The sequence below is a fragment of the Artemia franciscana genome, chromosome 1 (assembly GCF_032884065.1).
Source record: "Artemia franciscana chromosome 1, ASM3288406v1, whole genome shotgun sequence".
NCBI lineage: Eukaryota > Metazoa > Arthropoda > Branchiopoda > Anostraca > Artemiidae > Artemia > Artemia franciscana.
The window spans coordinates 35364246-35389452 of NC_088863.1; the positions used below are offsets into that span (position 1 = coordinate 35364246).

At 35.4% G+C, this 25207-nt stretch overlaps 1 protein-coding gene across 1 annotated transcript in view; it reads left to right on the top strand.

Annotated features, from left to right (window-relative positions):
• The window catches only part of LOC136029274 (uncharacterized), a gene marked incomplete in the record, with an annotated part of 147013 nt that overhangs the window by 1433 nt on the left and 120373 nt on the right, over window positions 1-25207 (top strand). The window contains 3 exon segments of the mRNA XM_065707566.1: window positions 5472-5556; window positions 10991-11110; window positions 18315-18487. Of these exon segments, the coding sequence (XP_065563638.1) occupies window positions 5472-5556; window positions 10991-11110; window positions 18315-18487 (378 nt within the window).

Sequence of the window (25207 nt, forward strand, 5' to 3'; positions counted from 1 at the left end):
TTGGTCAACGATTCAAGTTCAGTATAAAAGTGTGACTATAGAAAAGAAAAACGTATTCCTATTCTGCTCCTCTAGATAATAAAAGTGTATCCAGGTTATAAAATAGCACATTTTCATTATCTCAGGAACAAATTGGAATTGTGATTCATTTGTAATTTTTGTAGGATGTTTGGGGAACAGGGAAATTGACCTTGACTTTTGACTGCAAGCAGGGACAGTGGGAAAAAGGCTAGAAGCTATGTCCAGGTTCTCAAAATAGCATAATTCTTTCAAACGACTAAAAGGTTTGGGGTGAACAAAAACTAAAACATAGATTACATTTCTCCAATCAGCTGCATAGTGCACTTTGAAATCAGCACCCTCCCCCCCACCAAAATAATTTCCACGGGGAAATTATCCATGGAGAATTTTTCGGAGGGACAAAGTAGGCTAAACAACATGAATATTTTATAAACCATGGAACTTATAATTTTTTTGACTCGGATCCCTACGCAACAAACAAGCTTGAAAATAATCTTGCCTACTGACCCCTATTCTGTGCCAGAATTTTTTTCTTCTTGGCTTGTGGCTTACAGGGCAATTAAATAGGGTAATGTTGTCCTTTTAGGTCACCTATGTCTTTAACTATCAGGTCATGCCAGCTTGTAAATGTATTTGAACCAAATTACACAATTTTTAGTTGTGTTCTTTGTAATTTAGCGGGTAGGCTATTTACAAAACTCTAATTTAGAGAATTTCACTAGCATTTTACATTTCAACTTCATTCTTGGTCAATTGTAGGGACTAATATCACTTTTCCCCCAAAATTTATAGCAACGATTCCGCCTTAAAAAGAATGGAGCTAAAAATTGAATATAAGTAAAACGCTGTATCTCTTCAATATGATTAACATGGTTAAACTCTTAGGATAGTAGAGGAATTTTTTGATGAAACTCTCAGAGAAAATGCAAACTTTTACGTGGCAACACTGACGAAAATGTGATGTTGTCCTAGAAAAGCACTATCAAATTTAAAGTAATAGTTTACTTATTGGTAGATAATTAAAACCAAGAATTCATTTTGGACTTTAGATCGAAGCTGCTAGCATTAACATCAAACTTGGTCAAAAGGGGTTTAATGTTCAAGGGCCATCATATCAAAACAAAAGCCAAACATATTTAAGGCATTGAGCCTAAGTTCTAGAGAAAAATAGTTCTTACGCCAATTTCATAAATATACTAATGTAAAAATTAATTAACATCCGTAGGAATAGCAACACTGAACTAATCCGTTATAGTTTTGTGTAATGCGTATTGTCGTGAATGACTATTTATTTTCTTTTGTTGGCATAAGACTTAAAAAGATAATAAATTTGTGTTCATAGCACACTGAACGGCATGAAAAATCAATATTACTAAAACAAACTATCTTACAACTTAAATTGTGACACACAAATGACTTACAAGTGCCCGTGAATATTTGACTCATAAAGCGGTAGGTTAACCAGGGTAAATTAACCCGAATGGGTAAAAATGAAGTTTTCTGGGTAAAAATGAAACTTCTGAAAGTAAAAAGTACATATTTTGAATTTGCTGTTTTATAAACCTGTTAGTATTTTTTTTTCAACTTGAACAATTTTTCGACATATGCATGCCATGCCATCTTACTGTTCACTGCTAGAGTGGTCTCGAGTTAAATCTTTGTGCAATAAAGCACAGTCCCGGCTACCTGCTCATGCTCAGTCCATGCGATGCCGTCAAAACACAAATATATTGACGAGTCAAAGAGCCAGTTTTTCTAGTTAGTTGCTGGTAAGACCACCATTTTTATCAATATATCGATAAAGGTTAGCCCCAATTTGAAAATTCAATTCATGTATTTTAATTATTACTTTAGCGAGTAGAAAAAGAACATACCACGGCGAATTCACTAATTGAAGTTTTAAATTAACAGAAGACAATGGTACATTGAAACCCAATGCGTTACATGTACGAAGATGCTGAATTCAGAATCTTTCAAAAAAATGGTCAGTTGAAGAAACATTTAGATAATTTGCATTCACACCTGTCGTCCAAACTGCGAGAATTCTTTGCAAATTTAGAAACATCTGTTAAAAGACAAAGATTGAATAGCAATTTGTTTGGTACAGTTGGTACGTTCACGTTTGGTACGTTCAGCATCAAGGGCCAGCTTTGAAGTAGCCTGGTTGATTGCTTGAAATAAGAAACAATACACTATCGGCGAAGATTTGGTAAAACCAGCTGCCGTAAAAATGGTAGGGATAGTATCGGTTCAAAAAGAAGCGAAAAAACCTAATTAAGTGACCTTGTCTGCGAAAATTGGGAGAGAACGTATTTCTATATTGGCAGAAAATGTGAAGGAACAGGTTATTTTCACATTAAAACAGGCTAAATATTTTGCTATTCAGCTTGATGAGACAACTGATTTTAGTAGCAATTCACAGCTAATGGTATATATTCGCTACAAGGTGCAGACAACTTGAAAAGGAATTGCTGTTTTGTTCTGCTTTCGAGTTGAGATCTCGTGGAATTGATGTCTATAGCAAGTAAATGAATACTTCAATACGCAAAGTTTAAAATTTGGAAATGTTTTTCTGTATCTTTGGATAGAGCTCCAGCTATGCTGGGTTACTTATAAATGGTTTTTCAGCTTTCGTAAAAAAAAAAAAAGAAGAAAAAAAAAAAAAAACCGAATATTGAAGTTCCTCACTGTATAATCCGCACCAGGCCCTTATGGTCAAATATTTAGGACCTAAACTGGAAGTCATCATGCATGATGTCATCAAGATTGTAAGTTTTATCAGGGGATATGCACTGAATACGCGGCTATTTCGTGAATTATGTCAAGACGGTGAAGCTGAAGATACGGACCTACTTTATTATACTGAAGTTAGGTGGCTCTCTCGCAGAAACATACTAAATCTATAAGCTTATAAACTCTTCCTGGGTGGCATATCTCGCATATCTAGCGGACAGATTTGAGGGCATAAATATATTAAGCAAAGAATTGCATGGAAAGAATATTAATATCGTTTCAGTGAGAGAAATAGTATCAGCGTTTTGATTGAAACTGCAACATTGGAAACATAAAGTAGAAGAGAATAAGATAGCTTCTTTTTCAAGGTTAGCTTTGTTTTTGGAAGATTTTAAAAATGATACTTTTGCTTTTCTTATTACTTTCCAGATCTTGATGCACAAACTGTCAAATGGATTGTAGATCCTTTTAAATGTGAAATTGCTATGATACCAGAAGAACTGTCAGGTTTGGTAGAAGCAATTTTTGAATTTCGATCCAATATTAAAGCACGTATTCAATTTGAGAGTAAACCAAACCTGTCGTCTTTTTGGATGTCAAAAGCTGCAAAGGCTTTCATAAAATGCATATGAAGATGCGGTTAAAAAATTGCTGCCATTTGGAACCACATATTTGTGCAAACAAGGCCTTTCCAATGAACAAGAAAACGAAGAAAATAAACCGATCAAACGCCGAAGACTGTATTCAAACCGCTCTTGCATCAAAAAGTCCCAATTTTGACGCAATTGTATCGAACATGAAACAACATCATTTCTCCGAAACAACATCAAGTGAAATTGTTTATGTATATTCACAATTCTGCAAGATCATTGACACTATTTTTTGTATCTGGGCTAATCGTGACATCATCAATACGAGCTGATTGTCTAAGTATATTTTATTGCATAATTCACTCACAGAGTTTTGTCGCTTTAAAAATTCGTTTACAGTTCTCCAATATTATTGGAATACTTTATGCACATGTTAAAGGCCTGCGGATATTTTCACTAAATAACAATTCGACAAACTCAGTGAAGTTTCTTGCAGTTTTGGAAATCTCTGCAAAATTTTGATCAACTTTCATTAGGGGGTCTAAGACGGTAGTAGCTTCTATTCTCATCTTTTAACCACAATCAAAACTCCAAATCAGGCATTTAAATTTTTTCAAATTAATTCTTCTCCACAGTGTAACTATTTGACGATACTAATGATCTAACTAGAACGGTTAGTTCACTGTCATTGATCGAATGTGAAATTAATAAACTCGTAAATATCATAAACATCAGCTTTAAAACAATTCAGTGCTGAATTGCAAGTTAGAGCACAAGGTATCTCGTAGAAATTGTATATCCTAATGAGCTAATTGCAGGCTACCTGCTACTGCTTTTCTAAACTTTCGTTTCATGACGATGAAAATATAAATTTAAAAAAATGGTTTCACCTTTCTTAGGAAGTAACAGCCCCTTGGCCCAGAAGGTCATTTTTTGTCACTAGTTTATTCAAAGTCACTTTAAGCCAATATATTGAAGCTAGTGGACGTCTTTTAAGTAGGGTTTCGTATTCTTTTCTGAATTCGTGCAAGACATAATTCCTTCTCAGTTCTGCTTTAGTAGCGTATGTGATATATTTGTTTTTGTTGAGTATGGCTTCTCAGTCATTACAACCTTGACAAATTTAAATCAGACAAAATATCAGTCATGACATTTGCTCTAATACAGGATCATAAAGCATGGAGCATAAAGCTGTTGCCCATTGTGCCCTACATTAACTATTTGGGGCTGCTGTAATTTAAAGCATGTTTTCTGTATGTTTCCTTAGCCTAGACATACATGCAAGTTGATATTAGTGGTGCAAATCGGTAGATTGATGCAGATTGATACGATGCCCCTTTTGAACTAATGGTTAATATATCACACATTTTTTTAGTCGACTGATGTTTGGGCTTTCCTTACCCTGACAGTCTAATCAAAAAGCGTACCATAAGCACTAATCTTGTAATTCTTGCTCACATTTTTTTTAAACTTGTAATAATCTCTGCAAAGGTTTCAAAGTTCAGAATCATTACCCTGTCCCTACCTCTATCCTCTGCTTTTTTAAAGTAGCCCGGGCCCAAAACTTCGTTCTCCGTTGATAATCTACAAAACTAAGAGTAAAACAATCGGACCTTGCAACTTCACTAATAAAATAAAAAAAAAATGAGGAAAGTAATTGTAAAAACTATTCATTTCGCTCGGATTCCTCGTAGCTTGAAAGGGAAACTACCCATCAGGGCAATATTTTTTCAATTTTTTTTATTCATATAATACTTTATGTGTTTTTAAATTGATTGAAAATTAAAAATTATCAGGATTTAGGGGTTTTCAGCAGCATGTTTTGTTTTAAGACGACGTAACGTCATTATGGCAAGATCTTATAGTAATGTTGTCGAGGTGCAATTACTTTCCTTCTTCAAAAGGTAACTTGAACTCTTCTGAACCCCTTGGTTTTTTACCTCCCTAACCTCCCTCATTTCAGGACAAATAGTTCATCCCATCAAAAAAAAATGCCCCATTTTTTTTCTGGAATTTAGTTGTGTTTTTTTTGTATGATTAACTCATCCCCCCTCTGCTTGTGGAAAAAAAAACTTTAGAATCACTGACGGAAATTTTAAGTATAAAAACAGAGTTTTTGTATTTCAGATGCTTCACTTAAAACGTTTGGCTCAAGAGTGGCTGGTTTGCATTTGGTATTTTTCAGAACACTTATCTCTTTGTTATACAGAAGGTCAGTCAAAGTTTTTTTTATTTTATTTAAACATTAATGTATCAAAAAGGAAGATGCCACAAAATTTGAACAAAACGTAAAATATAAATTTAATCAACTGTTATCGCAGCTTTAACATATTTTGATATAAGTCGGTAGTATAGCTATCAACATCCTTAAGGACAGACATAAGTGCTGATTCATAATCTGGACTGTGAATGTGTAGTTCCGTCGGTAATCTATATCATGAAGATACTCTTCTACTTGCAGTCGGACCGTTATTTTATAATCTAAATAGTGAGTTCAACAGCTTAGCCCGAAAAGATTTTAAGAACTGAATATAAACTGAGGAGGTGTGAAGTGGAGTCCATGGATAAAACTACTGAAGATCTGAAGATAAGGCCAGTCAGTAAGAAATGGGTGGATCCTTTTGAGAATGTGTTTAAAAATTATAATGTTACAGGAAATGATCCAGAAAAGTATAAAAAAGCTGGTCACAATTTGAAAGTGAAAGAAGATTTGGTTTTCGAGGAAGATTTAGTAACAGTGACAAAAACATTAAAAATAATGAGGGCTCAAGTGCTGATATTTTGGTCAATAAGTGAAATATAATGGTTGTGAAATTAGTGATAAATTACTAAAGAGTATGAATATGATTTCGAAAAAGGACAAATAGCTACTGATTTTAGAAAAAAATAATTAAAACTCTTCTTAAAAAGGTAATAAGTATAAGTTTCGTAATTATAGAGGCGGTAGATTTGTTAATTTCGATTGTTTCCCTGAAAATTTGCTTTAAACCTTGGTCCCTTGAAAAAAAAGAACAAATAAATTGCAAAATAAAGCAAATTAAAATGACTTGGATAATTATAAATATGTTCCGATAGAGCCGACGTAAAATCTTCAGGTTAGAATTTTGCTTTAAGGACGATGAAATAAAATTATGATGTTGTAGGAATTTCATTTTTAAACTTTGGCTAGTACATCCCACATAAGAGCATCCACAAGTACATGGGATTGGGACAGCCATAATCCCTCCTCGATGAATTTTGGAGAACAAATTCTAAAAATGCGATAATTTAAGGATATGATTAAACCAATTCTTACGTGGCGAGCATGACCGGAGAAGAACGACAAAAATCATTATTGTTAGTAGGTTTTTCTGTAAATTTTAAAATCCATACTATTTTGATTTTTAAAAAGAAGAACATCTAGCAATCCAGGTTGGTTAATTGACCGGACTTTTTTGAAAAGAAGGAGAAAATTTCTAGAATTTTCTAACAATATTCTGGAAACAAAAGAAAAGAAAGATGGTCCCTATTTTGAACTGTTATACTTTCGTCATGGAAAGACACTGTGGTCTTTGAAGTTATCTAAGTTTCTTGAGGAATTCCACCGTAAATAGGGAGGGGGTCAGGGAAAATATTTTCTCATCTTGTTATCTATTTAAAAGGAACGATAGCACAGTATTTACTGAAGTAGAGTCAAGTATAAAAGTCATCCATTATTAAGCAAGTTCTCGTCAACAAGTCCAAGGTTTTAAAGGTCAAATAAGACAAGGTTGGGCCACAGATTTGGTTTTTCTAGAATGTTCAAGGTTGTATAGATCAAGTTTACAATGTGGTGGAAAGATTTTCTTAAATTATCTGGCGTCAATATGTTGAATCATTTTAACTTTAAAACAGTCACAAAGGAAAACTTTCATATAGTTTCAATAAAACTGGATTAAGCGCAATGGAACATATATTGGAGAAACTCAGATTAGTAGAATTTTTTGAAGAAAATTTTTATAAAACCATGTTTCTATCACCTTGGAAATTTACCAAATTTTTGTATTTTGTTGAAGTATTTGCCATAGGTATGGCAAATTTGTCTGAAAAGGCTTTACTTAAGTCACTTCGGATGTCCAAGGGGCAAGTGCTTGATATTCTAAACCTTATGGAAATTGGGGGAAAGTAGGTATTGGGAGCAACAGTTGGACATGGACCAGTGAAAGGAGATATTACTATGTAAAATGAAAGCAAGGTACAAGTTCAAAAAAATTTCTGGTGATGTTATTAGTCAGTTCAGGAGGGTTTTTCTTTGAATATCTTTAATTTTCCTGTACCATTGCTTGGGCTTATTAAAATGTCACACGAGTGACCGGGGTCTGATTCCTCGTTTGAGGGAATTATATTAACTTTAAATAAGACTGTACAAGTCTTTACTATAGATTAGTTTCATATACAAGTTAGTGTAGGCAAGAGTTTGTTCTGTATTATATTCAAACCAATATATTTTCCGTGTTATTCAAGCCGAGGGACAGTTAGTTTTCTATAGAGGGGTATTAGACAAGGCGGTTCTAATAATGTACTCCTTTTTTTTGATCTGACTCTAGTCTTAGGAGTTATTTGCTGTTTTGTTTTTTACTATGGGACGTGATCGTATTTTGCTAGGTTGCTAGCTACCACTGCAATGCGGATCGAAACCCACATAATCCTCCTTTATAAATGACCACATCGATCTTTTAAAAAATGATTGCAGTATCTTCATGTATACAAATATTTATTTAAATTCTTTAATTGGTATTCGTTTTAGTTCGTTGTTTGATACAACTATCAAACGGTCGTGGTAACGGACTATAGTAAGGAGCGACTCGGCTCAATAGTGACCAATACTCTAAAAAATGGACTTTTGATACCAATAGTTACATCATAGGAATCAAATTTTAATGCTGATTTTAAATATATAAGCTTCATCAAGTTTAGTCTTACCAATCAAAAGTCGCGAGCCTGAGAAAATTTGTCTTATTTTTGAGAAATAAGGGAGAACACCCCCTAAGAGTCATAGAATCTTAACGAAAATTGCACCATCAGATTCAACGTATCAGAAAACTCTACTGTAGAAGTTTCAAGCTCCTATCTACAAAAATGTGGAATTTTATATTTTTTTGCCTGAAGACAGATTATGGATACGTGTTTATTTGTTTGTTTATTTTTTATTTATTTTTCAGGGCTGATCATATCAGTAGAGCTGATCATTCTAGGACCACCCAGTGGTCCTAGAATGTCGCGAGAGGGCTCATTCTAACGGAAAATAAAAGCTCTAGTGCCCTTTTTAAGTGACGAAAAAATTTGAGGGCACCTAGGCCCCCTCCCACGCCAAAATTTTCCCCAAAGTTACTGAATAAAAATTTTAAGATAGCCATTCTGTTCACCTTAGTCGAAAACTTAATAAGTATGTCTTTGGAGACGACTTTATCCCGCACAGTCCCCAGGGAGGGGCTGCAAGCAACAAAATTTTACCATTGTTTAAATACAATAATGGTTATCATGAAGTGACAAACGTGTTCAGGGGGACTTTTTCGCGTTGGGGTGGGATGAGTCGTGGGAGGGGGTTATGTGGGAGAATCTATCCATGGAGGAATTTATCATGAGAGAAGAGAATTTCCATGAAAGGGGTGCAGGCTTTTCTAGCATTATTAAAAAAAAAAAACAATGAGAAAATAAATACATTTTTTTTTCAACTGGAAGCAATGAGCAGCATTAAAACTAACAAGAGCCAAGAGCTCATATGGCACTTGTGACGAGGCAAGAAGAGCTACGAGCCAAGAGCTCATATGGTATGAGCTCTAAAAAAATTCTAAGAATCAATAGATTGATTTAATAGGAAAGTCAAAGGCTTAATGCCGGTCAGGATTTAAAATAAGAGCTCTGAGTCACGATGTATTTCTAAATATCAAAATTCATTAAGATCCGATCACCCACTCGTAAGTTATCAATACCTAATTTTTTCTAATTTGTCTTCTCCCTTTAGCCTCCCAGAAGGTCGAATCTGGGAAAACGACTTTATCAAGTCAATTTGTGCAGCTCCCTGACACGCCTACCAATTTTCATTGTCCTAGCACGTCCAGAAACACCAAACTCGCCAAATCACTGAACCCCTCCCTCCAACTCCCCCAAAGAGAGCGAATCCAGTACGGTTACGTCAATCACGTACCAAGGACATTTGCTTATTCTATCCGCCAAGCTTTATCCCGATTCCTCCACTCCAAGTGTTTTCCAAGATTCCTCCTCCCAACTCCCCCCAATGTCAAAAGATCTGGTCGGGATTTGAAACAAGAGCTCTGAGACATGAATTCCTTCTAAATATCAAATTTCATTAAGATCTGATCGCCTATTCGTAAGATAAAATACCCTAATTTTCATGTTTTCCAAGAATTCCGGTTTCCCCCTCCAACTCACCCCAATGTCACAAGATCTGGTCGGAATTTAAAATTAGAGCTTAAAGCACAAGATCCTTCTAAACATCACATTTCATTAAGATCTGGTCACCCTTTCGTTAATTTTCAATTTTCAAAATTACCCCCCCCCCACTCCACTAAAGAGAGCAGATCCGGTCCGGTTATATCAGTCACGTATCTTAGACAGGTTTTTATTATTCCCATCCAGTTTCATCCTGATCTCTCCGCTTTAAGTTTTTTCTAAGATTTCTGGTCCCCCCCCCTAACTGCCCCCCCCCCCCAAAGACGCTGGATGCGGTTGGGATTTAAAATAAGAGATTTGAGTTACGAGGTCCTTCTAAATATGAAGTTTCATGAAGATCCGATCATTAAAAATACGTTATTTTTTCTAATTTTTCATAATTAACCCTCCCCCCAATAGAGCGGATCCGTTCCAATTATGTAAATCACATATCTAAGACTTCTGCTTATTTTTCCCACCAATTTTCATCCTAAAGTATTTTTAGTAACTTCAACTATTTATTCTACTACCTTTGTGATTCGGGGTCATTCTTAAAGATTTGGGACATAATTCAGGCTTTAGTGTAAAGGGTGAGGTATTGACGAAATTTAAATTTCGTTTTATTGATTCATGCGCGGTGAGCCAAAATTAAAAAATGCTTTAATTCAAAAGCGTTTAGAAATTAAATGAAAAATCAAGTTTTTTAACTACAAGTAAGGAGCGACATTAAAGCTTAAAACGAGCAGGAATTATTCCACTTTTGAAAGAGGTTGTCCCCTCCTCAACGCCTCGCTCTTTACGCTAAAGTGTTTTTATTGTTTGAAACAGTAGAGTTGCGACAAAGAGTCAAACTGTAGCGTAAAGAGCGGGGCGTGGAAGAGGGGAACAACCCCTTTCATATACGGAATAATTCCTGTTTGTTTTAAGTTTTAATATCGCTCCTTACTTGCAGTTAAAAAAACTTTTTTTGTTTAATTTTAAAAATAATTTTTAGTTACTACCACCCTTGGTATGTTCTCTACTAGGTTTCACATATCTTAAAAACTAGTACCTATGTCCTTTATATAGCTAGGTACCCCTGCAACCCGGTTGTTGAAGGCAAGAGACTGGAAGTTTTCATAGAAGTTTTCATCAAGGCAGTTACAATAATGTGCTTTTTGTTGCGTTCTGACATTATTTTTAGCAGTTATGGGTTGTTGCGTTTCTTTGTGTAGGACGTGATCGTCTCTTCCTAGGTTCCCAGCTACTGCTGCAACCCAGATTGGTAGCTACCACTGCAACCCAGATAACCACTGCAACCCACATTAAAGAGTTACAAACGGGAAAAAGTCTATGGCTTTTTCTTATTAGGAACAGTAAGAGACGGATTTATTTAATATCTTTTCCTTTTATTTGTTTATTTGAGACCATACCTTGTTCATCATTTGTTTGCTTGATATGATTTTTTTAATGTTTAAAGTTGTACCCATAAAATCATGCTCCGAGTAGCTGGTACCTAACAAAAAACAAAAACTTAATTTAAAAATTTTCAGGTTTTTTTCTATTTTGGATAAGAGAGTTAAAATTATTGCTCAGATACCATAAATATTTTTGCAGTTTAAATAATAAATTTACCGATTCTGCACTGAAAATAAAATAAAAATATATGGAAATAATGCACAACATCATAGAGACACGCCCTTTAGGAGTCGAGCGAAAAAAAGGCTCCAGGAGGCAAATAGATGTTAACAATATTTTCTTTTGCAGAGGTAAAGAAAAATGCAGTTTATCGTAAAAAATGATTTGTGTTTGAAATTATTTTTGTTAATTATAAAAGCTCTTCAAAAACATCAATTTCCTTTCAAATCAGCCATTAAACAGCTGTCTATGATTTTCCAGTGCCGAGCTAGCTGAGGAGAAAGAAAAATCGCAAAAAATGCCGTCGATACAGAACATCGCAATTTAAGCCACTTTTCTTGTTTTTTCAAGCCGACATATTTTCTCTATTGTTCAAGGCAAAAGACTGTAAGTTTTTTATATAGGAGTTTCGGACAACACGATTCTAATAATGTACTTCGTTTTTTGATTTTACTTTGTTTTAAGGACTTATGTGCTTTTTCATTTTTTACTACGAGATCTCTTACTCGGTTGCTATCTACCGTTACAATCCAGATATAGGTTTTTAACGTTACTACCCCAATAAGAAAAGCTCCTTTCATATTTTTTTCCTAATGACCTTTCTTAAACTATTAGTCTAGGTAATACGGCCTCGCTTGAAAATTTTATCTTCTTCCTTGTTAGTTTTGAAAAGTCTCATTAACATAAGGTTTATCATTAGAGCACATTTTATTCTTTTTCTCAGGAAAATGGGATCCAAAGCTACTGCTTAATGAATATTGGCAAGACAAATCTTGGTAGTGCACATCATTTGTTTGACACAAATTACGCAATCGATTTGCATTGGATACACAGCCAATTAGGATATTTTATGTGATTGTTCTTAGAAAGACCAGCACGGGCGGGATTTACCAAGGGAACCCAAAGGAAATTCTCGAGATGGGGCCAGACACCAAAATAGCAGTGGGGGGTGGGGGTAGCGGGAATACATTTTAGGACACATTTCCTTAGGAATGAGTTTATTTTTGAATACATTTAGGAAAAGAGTTCTTAGATAAAAAGAGCAAATAGCTTTGCATGCAAAGTGGAACAAAGTCAGGGAAACTTAAACGGCGAGGATTCCTGGAAAAGGGATAAATCCATTAGTTCAATAATACATTCAAACATTATATGGTATTTTGGATTTAATCTTAATTGCTTATTTTCAAAATCTAGGGTGAAAGAAAATCATACTCAAACCAAATATATACTGGATAAAATTATTTGACTAGATGAAAGACGTATTGCTTCCCAAGGTTATAAAAAAATTAGATATGCCTTTTTGCAATTTCCTAAGCCTTATATTATGCTACAAAAAAGGTAGAGATGCTCCAAACTCACCCTACCTTTATGGATACCTTATTTTTATTTTATAATGGCCATGTAATTCAAACTTACTACAACTGGGAATCTTGTCAAATCGTTGGTGATAACGAACTGTAAATATGGAGTGACTCGGGCAAATATTCACCGAAACTAAACACGGTATTTTGATGCCAATTGACTCATCAACAGAATTGTGTTTCTATGCCGATTCTAACTGCACAAAATTCATTTGTTTTATGCTTATCCCCCAAAAGATATGAAACCGATGAAATTATCCCGATTTTCGAAAAAGGAGTAAAACACCCCAAAAAAGCAAGCGATCTTAGTTAAAATCCCTTTATCATATTAGAGGACCCTACCGTAGAGGTTTCTAGCTCCAATCTAAATATTATGGGATTCCATTTTTTTCCAGAAGAACGATTATGGATGCATGTTTATTTGCTTTTTCCCCCAGGATGATCGTATCAAAGCAAAGGTCCTAAAAAATTGGGAGAGAGCTTATTTGAACGTGAAATTAAAGTTCCTTTTGAACTGACCGTAAATAATGTGTCACTGGAAAGAGTTATTTTATGCCATTTAAGAGCATCAAACTACGACTTTGACCCAAAAAGAACCAATTTCCAATCAATTTAAAATTTAGAGAAGGTAATCGATTTATAAATATCAATAGACTATATTATAGGCTTCCCATTTGCAGAGAAAGCATTTCCGCATGGGCAGCAGTACTGGTTTTGACTAATTTGATTGACATTTTTTTATGAAATTATGTTTGATGACGTGTAATTGGGTACTAGCCAAAGGCTATTGAAGGAGGGTGTGTTTTTCTGTGGGTGGGAGTCGAAAAAGATGCCTAAGAGTACCCAACCCTCGGCTTGGGTACCAGCCAAAGGCTATTGAAGGAGGGTGTGTTTTTTTGTGGGCGGGAGTCGAAAAAGATGTCTAAGAGATTACATTTGACACACGGACTGTTTACTTTCCATCACGCACATACGCAGGAATTTTTTTCGCGAGGGAGCCAAAACCTTCGAAACAGCAGATATAAAGTAGTACTTTTTTTTATTTAGTATCTAAATAAATGCAAAAAACCAGAATATCGGAAAGTAAAGATTAACTTATCGATACTTTAAATCGTAACCTTCTCCAAAATTTCATCGACTGATACGAGAACAACTCTTTGTACATTCAAGAGTGCCAAGCCATTCAGTCGGTTTTCACTCGTCCGACTGCGTAGATACGTTTTAATCCTTTTCATCGAAGAAAATTACCTCTCAACACATGCTGTAGACGTGAGAATGACACAAAAGATGCTCAGTAACTTGTGAACATTTGGAAATATTCCACGTTCGCACTCAGCCAAGGTCTGCACTGCTGTCTCTGGGAAAAGACTGGGCACTACTTTCAGCCACTTACCTCGCCATAGTTCAAGGTCAGCCATCACAGCGGAGTCTAGACTCGTAAGATCTGAGGTATATAATTTGATCAGTTCTTTAAAATCGCTGCTAGGCTATTTCACAACAAAAGATGGCAGTATTCCGCTTTGGCCTTTCAGCGTGACCTTGTGCTTTTTGAATCGAGATTCAAGTGATTGTATTAGCTGATGTAGAAATGGAAGGAAAATGGAAACGCTATAGTAAAATTCTATATGTTTTTCTGCCGGGGTATCACTTGGGATTTTGACAAGGTTCCTCTTTCGTGGCATGACAAGAGTAATTTCTAGTTCTCTACATGGCCTAGTTGCTTCCAGAAACAGCTGATGGAACCTTCCATCGGCACTTTTTCGGATTTCTTTGAACATTTCTGTTAAACTTTCGACACACTAAATGCACATAGCCTTATCTATGTTTTCAGACTGCAGCAGCTTAGATATTACTACTACTAATAATAATAACTCACTGCAGCACCAGGCCGGCTGAGTCCAACATAGCTACGCACACTCCTCCTCCAACCTAATCTATTTAAATCCTCCCTCTTTACACCCTCCCAGGAAGTTCCCATTTCCTTTAAATCTTTATTTATGACATCCTCCCAACCTAGACAAGGACGACCTGCTTTCCGTGTAGCCCCAGACGGTTGGCCAAAAAGGACAATCTTCGGTAATCTGTCATGCTTCATCCGTAGAACGTGGCCTAGCCATCTCAGCCTTTCTTTCATTATAGCCCTAGAAAGTGGGATTGAACCACACTTTTCGTACAACCTACTGTTTAAAATACGGTCAGTCAGCCGGGTACCCAGAACAATCCGTAGGCAATTTCTCTGGAAAACATCTAGTAAATTTTCATCTGCTTTTCGGAGTGCCCATGGTTCAGAGCCATATTTGACCACTGCCATCACTGTAGCTTCTAATATTCTAATCTTGGTTTGTAGACTTATCTTTCTATTCTTCCAACTGTTTTTAACTGTGAAAAAACACCCTGAGCCTTAGCTATTCTACTTTTAACATCTTCACTGCTCCCATCATCTTTACTAATATTACTACAAAGGTAACTGAAGCTCCCAACCTGATCAATCTTTTCGTTACCTAATGTCACCTGTTCATCTTCACTTACTCCTAGCCTTAGCGACTTAGTCTTCTTAACATTAATTTTCAAGCCTATTTTAGCACCTTGAACTCGCAAAATCTTCAAAAATTCATTCATTTTGCTCAAACTTTCATCTAATATGCTTAAATCTTCAGCATTATGAGGGTTACTATGTAGTCCAAGCTCAGGATGTTGTTGAGCAGACTTCTGGCTTTCAACGACGTTACCGAGTCCACGTCCGTCTCTGTCTCCTCTAGGGCCTTAAAGATAGGCACAATCAACTGTTTTGGGATCTATATATTATCATGTCTTAGGCCCACCCATTACGATTTTGGATTTCTATAAAAACAAGAAATATTTAGATAATAGAATTTGCTAAGAGCTTTTAATCTTAAGGGCCAAAAGAGGAGAAATGCTTGATCTCTAAAAGAGGAAACTTAGTTTCCCAGAATATCAGTAAAACAAAGGAACTCATCCGAGTAGTTCTTTCCTTATCACAAATATAAATAACCCAACTCTCCCAATTCTTATGAGGGTATATTACTTTAATCCAGTAGTTAATCAATCTCTATTCTTCTTATTTGTATTGTGACACAATTCCCTTGACTTTGCTCCTTGCGGTGTTGTAGCAAAACTTTGAAGTACTTTTATTTGATTTCTACTTGCATGCATCTTTATGTCATATCTGACAGAGACAGTGGCATCGTTAAGAGGGGGGGTAAGGGGGGAGCTTTTTCCCCCACAATAATTTGGAAATAAACTAAATTATTAAGTAGCTTTAAAATTGTTGTTCGTTTGAAGTGTCAAGTTTCTATTTACTCTGAGCAGATAATTTTTTTTAATTAATCCATGGTCATTTTTGATAATAGGAGAACTAAGAACATAGAGTTTAATTTCATTTTTATATTTACATTTATTATTTATATTACATTATATCATATTATATATTATATTATATTATAAATTATATATATATATATATATATATATATATATATATATATATATATATATATATATATATATATATATATATATATATATATATATATATATATATATATATTAAATTTTGACCTTTGATGACCTTAAAAAATATGTGTATTATAAAAGTGAAACCTTGCAAAATAAATCTACCTGTCATGTAGGCAAATTTCAGGGCCCTCTAGAGGGAGAAGGAGTGGAGGTGGGTACTTTAAAATAACTTCCCGGGACATACTTTAGCCTGTAGACCCATCCCTGAAATTTTCATTTTCCTAACCTAAACCCTTTCCGAGATAGCAAGAAGTCAATTAACTAGAATTTTACCGAATCTTTTGCCAGGCGTTAGGGCTGGGGAGGTGGAGGGGGGATATATACTGCAACATTAGTAATGAGCCTGGCTGAATAAAGCCGAGTATATTCGACATATACTTTCACCCACTCGAAGGATGTTTACGCTATACTACTGTCGTCTGCAGCAGCTCATTGCTGAAAATTTTAGCAAAAGCCAAGCACCAGCACTCATATATATGATTTTTTAATAAAAGCTTGTTGTTTATGATATATTCCGTATCGTTTTGAAATTCACCAAGTATCATGTTTGTTAATTAGTTACTTGTCTTCACCACCGCATGAATAGCACCTACTTCAATAGCACATCCTCTCCCCCCCTCCAATAAAAACACTGTAGCTATGCCCCTGGACAGAGTATTATTAATTTAAGTCTTAGCAAGAATCCTGTGTAATTCGGCTGTGTATATCTTTTGAATAAAATAGTACTATAAAATTCTTCAACAAACAAGTTTAATTGGGACAAAAATATAAATTTTGAGAACCAAAAAAAAGAAAAAAATCACGTAAACTATGTTTATATACCGATACGCAGAAATCTAAGTTTGGCCTATATGCAGTTATTCCTTGTAGATGCGTCATCATTTAATATTTCATGTACAGAATACAGTAAATGCTATATAACATGAAACAGTGTGAACTCATTCAAGGTTATTTTATGTCGTTCTTAATTTCCATGACATGGCTTTAAATTGTCAGGCCAAATCACCCACCCCTTCAGGTAACATAAGAAATAGAATTTCAAGGCCTAAGTTTTTGAATAATTCTCTTCTTACATAATAAATTGCTGTACGGTAAAGACAACTTGATCATATTTAAATCGTAAAATTAGAGATAAATTGGAAACTTCGAAAAACTACGAAGGGTGCTATATTAACTATGTTTATGATTTTACCACATAAATTGCTTTAATCAAATAGTATTACAATCATTATTACCGCTAGAACCAATTCTTGTATTTTATTACCAGTGCCTATATTAACTACTAGTAAAAAATATTGTTTGTTGGAACTGATACTTTGTAGACACAACACAAAAACAATTAAATGAAAGTAATATGAAGGATGTACATACTTTCTGAAAGAGGTGAGAAATTACTGTTTTTGCTTTTGCCTTCTTCATTTTTTTGGCTTTTGCCTTCTTCAGGTTTGCCATTCAAAGTTCTATTATCTTCATCTATTCCAAATTTTAATTTCCAACTATTAATTTAAATATTATTTTTTAATATTTTTAATTTTTAATTTTAATAATTTAATTAATTTAATTTTAATTAATTTAATTTAATATTTATTAATTTTTATTTATTTATTTAGTTTTTAATTATCTTCCTCTTCTTTTCAGTTGAATGATTAAATTTGTATGATTTGTATGATTAAAATGCTTTATATTAGCAAGTTATGGTTTATATATTATGTTTAGTTTATGTTTCGCTATGTTTGGTTTATGTTTTGCTTCAATTATGAGTATTCTAAAGTCTATTTCTTGTTTGCGATACTTTTCAAGATTTGTATACTGAAAAATGCGTAGAAAATTTCCTCGCTGGAAAAAAACAGTCAATTGTATCTAATAACTAAAAAAACATATTGCGAATATGGTCACGTTTCTAAGCATCCATTTAGATTACCGTTAGGTCTTGGCATATGTCTTTTAGAAGAAAAGCCCACTGGACACTTTCTTTGAAAAAGATTTCTTGAAAAGACCCCCATTTGCATAGAAACGAGTGATCATAATAAACCTTCTTTTCTAGGCTACAAGATACCATCAAAAGAATCTTATCCAGGAACTTTGTTAGATGATTCCACGGTTGAATTGGATAGTAATTATACGACGAAAGAAAACGGAACAGAAATTCATTTAACCGTTCTTAGAGGAGATGCTGCCTTTCTGCCCTGTCGAGCACAGAGCTTAGCTCAAAGAACTGTAAGTTCTCTTTTGTATTACCATGACAAAGGCAAGACACCATAAATATGACAAACGCTATAAATTATATAATCCTCATTTTGTCAGCATATTCTTTTTTTTCCAGCAGACCTTTTATCTTGGGCGTTGCTGCCGATTAATTAGGTAAAACAATTTTTCAAAATAAAAGTAAAGAGCTTCATCAAATTTCAATCCAAAAGATATTTATCATCTACCTGACAAGATTTGCCGCCCTCCTGAAGTCCCACTCTTTGAGTCATAGTTTTACCACTGCTTTCTTCATAGTATTTCAAAGTCTAACAAAGACAGCCTGTTGGTGATTCGAAGTTTTTATTTATCGATTGTTTTTTTTTTAAATTGTTGAACTGAAATTGCTTTTCTTTCAAGCCATTCTGAAAGAAGTTCGTTTTGATTGTTTTAATATTGCTCTTTACTTGCGCTCAGAAATAACTTTAATTTTTTAAATAATTTTCGCTTTCGTCTGGGGCTTGCCGTATTTTGGGCTTAAATCTCAATTTTTGTAATTGAAAGTACTTTAAGCTTGAGTTTAACTAGAAAAACGTAATATATTAATAATTAAGGCTTAATTAGTTTTATTTGCTGTTGGCAGTAAGAAATTTTCTTTCTTAAATATAAGGAGGGTGATTGCCCACTCCCCCTAAGAACCAATATCAGGTTCTAATCCCCGGTATATGCTTGCATATGAAGGGAAATCATGGTTAAATCCCTTCTACATGTATTTCTGAATCTCATTTCTAGGCACTTGGTTTGAACCGCGTTTTAAGCAGGCTTGTCAAAATCCTGTTCAGTTTCTCCGTCTTCAACCCCTTCAACCCAGTGAAACTTGGAAACATTTGTATCTAAGGGAACCTAATTTCAGCCTCATTTTTCTCGCTTAGTATTAAGATAACCCTTTTAATTACTTGTCTCGAAAATACAATATTAAGAAAACTGATTGTATTGAGAACTGTGAAAATATAGTATGAGATACGTAATAGCTGAAATTTAGTTTGGTGTTAAACATTCTCAAAAAAAGAGTCCTCCAGGCCATGATAGTTTATTTTATGACCATTGAAAGCTTGTCCCAGCTTCTTTTGTTGCTAGACTTTCTCTGTTCTTTCAAAACAGATATAGCAACCGCAGTTTCCTAGTATGGAAAAAGCAAATATGAAATGTGTAAAACTTTCGGGCCTTTTACTAAGGTTTATAAACCAAGCAAGTTACTTTGACTTAGTTGAACTTAGTTACAAGAACTTAGTGTAAAATCTATTTGTTTCGCTTGATTTTAGTTCCAGCCAGCTGGGTTTTGCCAGAAGTACAGGTTGTAATCATGAATACAATGCCTTTTCTCAGATTTGAAATTATTCTTGGTTCAATGAAGACTTAGGAAGGTTTTTTTATTGGACCAGGGGCATACTAGTCAAAATATTAAAGAAGGAAGTTTACTGCTGTGAAACAACTAGAGGTGCATCAACTGTCTTTTAGAATACTAAATGCCTAGTAGAGTACTAGCCACAGTTATACTACAACACCTAAGAACAGCCCTAGACTCACAATTTAAGGAAGAGCAACACTGGTTTGACTTGGTAGGTCTTGGTCTGAACTTATTTTCGTTATTAGGCTGATGGTTGAAGAGTCTAGGGAACATGAAAAAATGTACATGCTTTTCATTGATTCCTGATCAAAACACTTTATGGGAGGTTTGAACCTCCCATAAAGTGAGCCTCCCATTTGACCTAACCTGATCAAAACACTTTATGGGAGGTTTGAAATACTACAGAATACCTGATAAACTAGTCAAAATGATAATTGCATTCCATGAAGATATCGAATGCTGTGTATGCAAGTGAAATGGGAACACGCGTTCCTTCAAGATAATATATGGTGTCAAACAAAATGGTGCCCTATCTTCAATATTACTTACTACTGCAATAATGGAATGCATTCTAGGGTAGTCTTTAGGCTCTGGAATGAAGGTTAGCGGTATGTAGATCTGTGACCTGGATTTTGTCAATGACGTTATTCTTCTCGAAGAAGCGAAAGGGCGACTACAGCTGCTACTAGAGGCCACTGGTGGAAAGGTCAAAGAAAAGGGACTTATAGTAAATGCCAGTAAGACAAAGAGCATGGTCATATCAACTCTTCTCTGACCCTGAAATGCAAAGATAAAGCAATTGAACTGTTCAATGAATTTAGGTACCTCGGAAGTTGAATTGAGTATAACAGTAAAATAGCCACGTAATCAAATGGAGTATTGGGCAAGCGACATCAGCTTTTAAAAAGTTGAAACCAGTGTGGTGCCGTAAGGAAATACTCTTTGCCCTCGTAGTAACGCCTCTTCAATAGCAATGTGATGTCCATTCCCCTCTTTGCAAGTAAATTCTGGAAACTAAATATCCAACTGGAAAAACCCGTCCTAACCCTTGAAAACATTAAACTTGGAAGGAAATTGAACATATAAGGCTAGAAATGTGACCAACATAAAAATTCACTGGTGAACCTGTCAACCATTAGCCACTGAACTTCTGAAACATAAAATATGGGTGTACATGGGCCACCATCTTTGTATGCCAGAGGATTGACTCTCATGTAAAGTTTGTGGATGATGCCCTGAAAGGAGGTGCAAAATAGGTCAAACAAGACACACCTTATGACGGCAATAAAAAAGGATCTGAGTAAAGGGAGAGATGTGTCTTCGACCCCAGTGAGAGGACCTCAGGGCTATAGTTCAGCTCTATAATGTCTTCTGAGGCTTCGTAGCCGCTTTATATACCATTCCTGGCTCTTGAGGATCTAAGTTATAAGTTTAAGAGAGAACCGAAATTTTGTTTTCTTGACTGATATTATAGGGGCATTCGGTTATGTTTTGTATTCTTCTGCCTTGCTTAGTAAGTCAAATACAGTGTACCACGTAGCCTGATATTTCGTTCATGGTATTCTGATCTTTAAGTCCATATTGCTTTGGGATCTTGGATTTCATCTTATGAAATTTCAGTTAAAAGACGGTTTAGTGAGGGAGGAGTTTCATTATCTTCAATTTTTAATTTATGTTTGAAAGATTTTTATGCTTCTTAAAAAATTTGCTTTTTCTTTATCAGCTGAAATTTTTGTTTGGCGTATCCTAATGACATTATTTTACTTCGTCGGTCTAAAGCGGTATTAATTGAAAATTTCAAGATTTAACGATTGAGTTAAAAAAAAAGGGTCTGGAAATAAATGTTTTGAAAAGTCACTATTTTGCAATAAATGATCCACTTGATTTTCCAAGTCTTGATTTTGGCAATGGTGGCCTTTACATGACTTGGATTGGGTAACGCACCTGGGTGTTCCGTACTCTTCCATTCATAGTGTTTAGCCTAGTTTAATAATTAAATTTCAAAACCAAGTTTTTGTAATAGAAAGTAAGGAACAACATTAAAACTTAAGACAACAGAAACTATTTCGTACATAAAGGGAGTCTTGAATTCTTCAATCCATCGCTCTTTACACTAAATTCTTAAAGCGTCTTTAAATACTTCCTGTTTAAATTCAACGGAGCAGTCTTTCTTTAGGAATTGTGACTAATAGTCAAACTTTAGCGTAAAAGGCAAGGGTTGAGGATCGGATAGTGCGATGAACCACACTAAAATCCATCTTTGAGATATTCCTATGCTCAAAAAAAAAATCTGATTTATTTCTTAACAATATATCACCTGAACGGTGACTAACTAACTAAGTAGCTATATTTCATTCATTTAGAAGTGAGTTCCTTCTCTCTCTCTTTCCACTTGTCTACAGCGATTCAGGGTTCTCGCCCATACGGTGCCTTAGAATACACCGCAGCCTCGTGAAATTCCCCCTCCTAAGCTATTGAATCCAAATCTGAGTCACCTTACTCATTGCCGCAACTCTGATCAAATTTTGAAGGGCCAGACAACCACACGGCTGCATTAACGTATAATTTGCAAAAGAATAGAAAATTAAGCACACATTAAATATTTACATTGTGAAGCTCATGCTTCCATAGACGCCCTTCACAGGCCACCGTCAGCATTCCCATTTTCTACACCCCACTGAGTTTCGACTGCAAAATCAAAGGGTTGCATAGCAAGTGATCACCTAGTCAGGTGAGCATTGCCTGGGCGAACACCATTCCTTTAGTCGCTTTAGTCGCTCGGAATGGTGAACGGTTTTTCCCCAAGGTAATAATATAGTTTTTCTAAGGCGTACTTAATACATAAGCAAGCTCTTGCTTAATGGCTGATTATTTCTTCTCAGCTTTGTCCGAGAACGGCTTGAGAAAATGACCGGATTTTCTCCTTCCTAAAATATCTGTTATGCTATGACTCATAGATCTGTGTTTAAGCAAAGAATTACCCATTGTCTGAAACAAATCAGGATTCCTATGAATTGGGAGCCTTCCAAGTAATTGCTTGAGTGTTTCGAAGCTCTCAAACCTTTTTTTTAGTCCCATCTTATCATGTCCGTTTCAAATTCTCGTGTCGAATTTGTCTGCAATTCTGCTATAACCACCTTTCCTTTGATAAAGTGACCATAAAAGCTGACGAAACATAGAAGTCTGCACATCTGACTCTTACTTCTGGGCGCAGGATACTTTACTATGGCTCAAATCTTGTCTTCTGTAGGGCTTTCTATCCTTGGACCAACCGTATGCACTAAGTACGTAAGTTGGTGGTAAGTGAATTTGTATATATTTTTTTCATTGTCATTTATCCGGGCATCGTTAAGCCTTCGGGAGCTCTCTCCCAAGTGTTCTAAGTGCTTTCCTAATCTATTCAAAAAAGATGCAAATATCATTAGCAGAAGTCCATCAAAACCTCTCAGTGCCTCTGAGCATTCTGTCGACGAACTTTTAGAATGTAGCTCCACTGTCTTTAAGTCCAAAAGAAAGCCTTAAAAACTCATAATGTCCACTGTTCCTAACGAATACGGTTTTTTCTTTGGACCCATGCACCACTCCTGTTCAATAAGTTCACGTTTAGTCTGTGAGACTCGATATAGAGGAATTCTAACTGGCGGTATATAGCCAGTATCTATTGTGTGCTCAACTATGTTTGTCCATCCAATTTCCCCGAGTGTAATTCACGATGGTGGTCCAGTAGTTCCCTTATTTTCCATTAACCACTCTCAGGCAGGTACAGCTTTGTATCAAGAGTAGAGCTTCCTATGCTGAAAGTGTAAAATCGCAATGCTGGGCGGTTCTTCCGTCCCTCCCCTTCCCCTTCAACTGAGCTATCCTTTTGGAATTTTCTCGGAGTCTGTTACTTTCTTGGAATTCTTGCCAAAAAAATCTTGGTTTTCTTTTTCCCTACAAAACCAGAAACGTTACAATTTAACTTACTCACTAGTGCCTCCACCGTGTATGGCCCCTAACACAGCTTTTCCATCATGGTCGTGCGTGGTGGGAGAAGAACCTTAAATTTATCGTCTTCTGATAGGTACACCTCAGACAAACTTTGGTCGTAGCTGACCTCCAGTAATTTTTCACTCTTAAAAAGGGAACTAGAACTTTCAATTTCCAATCAAATAAGCCTCTTACTAAGCATTTACAACCAACCCTTCCATACAAAATTACATCCCCAAGGAGAACACTTTACAATACTTGCCCTGGGGCTCTGGAGGAGAACCGTGTCGACCCCAGAATTTTATTATATGATCTTTGGACTATTTTGAACAAAATCGCTATCTCAAATTTTAATCGGGGGCATTTGGGAAAAAGAGCGCATGGGGAGGGTTAGGGATTAGAGGACTTCCGGTCACCTTTGATTCTTAAAAACGGAAGTAGAACTTTCAGTTCTCAATCAAATCAGCCCTCTATGATGTTTATAAGACCACCCCTTCCATAATAAGTGCCTTTGAAGAACAAAAAAAAAAAAAAAAAAAAAAAAAAAAAAAAAAAAAAAAAAAAAAAAAAAAAAAAAATCAACTATGAATCATTGAAGCTTTATGGCCTTTGCTATAGGCAACACTATAGCGCTGCCTCTGAAAAAGTCCATCATAATGGTGAAATTAAGATCTGTCGGTTTATCCAGCGAACTCCCTCCTTATAAGAAATTCCCCCTAGGAAATTCATCCACGGGCAGTTCCCCCGGGTGTTCCCTCCGCAGATGATTCTCTCTACGAACAATGCCCTCCCAAAGAACTCCCCCTGTAGGCTATCCTCCCTAAGAATTTGCCTCGTAAGCAATTGATCCTTGATAGCCCCCCCCCCCCCCAATATTTAAAGTTGAGTAGCCAAAGGATTAGTATGACAAGTAAAAGGACTGAAGAAAAAAAAAAGGGATTTTAGAACCTTTTGCCTAAATTCCAAAATATATATGGTATAGAATATACTGCGGTATTTATTTTCATATTTGTATTTCTTTTAATTTAATTGTCGCGTTTTGAAATGGGCTAATGATATGCTTCCTTATTTGAAATAAGGAGTTCTGCCCATTTTAAATTTCTTGGTTCCAACTTGGGTCAATGGTATTTAGACTAAGTTAAAAAAAGAAAAAAGCAACTTTAATGTACTTCTGACAGAAAAATCTTCTAATATAAGCCTAGTAGACACGTTCTTGATCGCAAGGGTTAAACTTACACTATAGATGTAGGTGTCGATGCCAGACCAAATTCACGGGGAGTAATAGCTCGTTCTTCATGGTTCTCGCTGTACTCCTGCATACTTCAATTATAAGGCAACCCTTCAAAAGTTGGCACTAATTTATTACTTCCAATTAA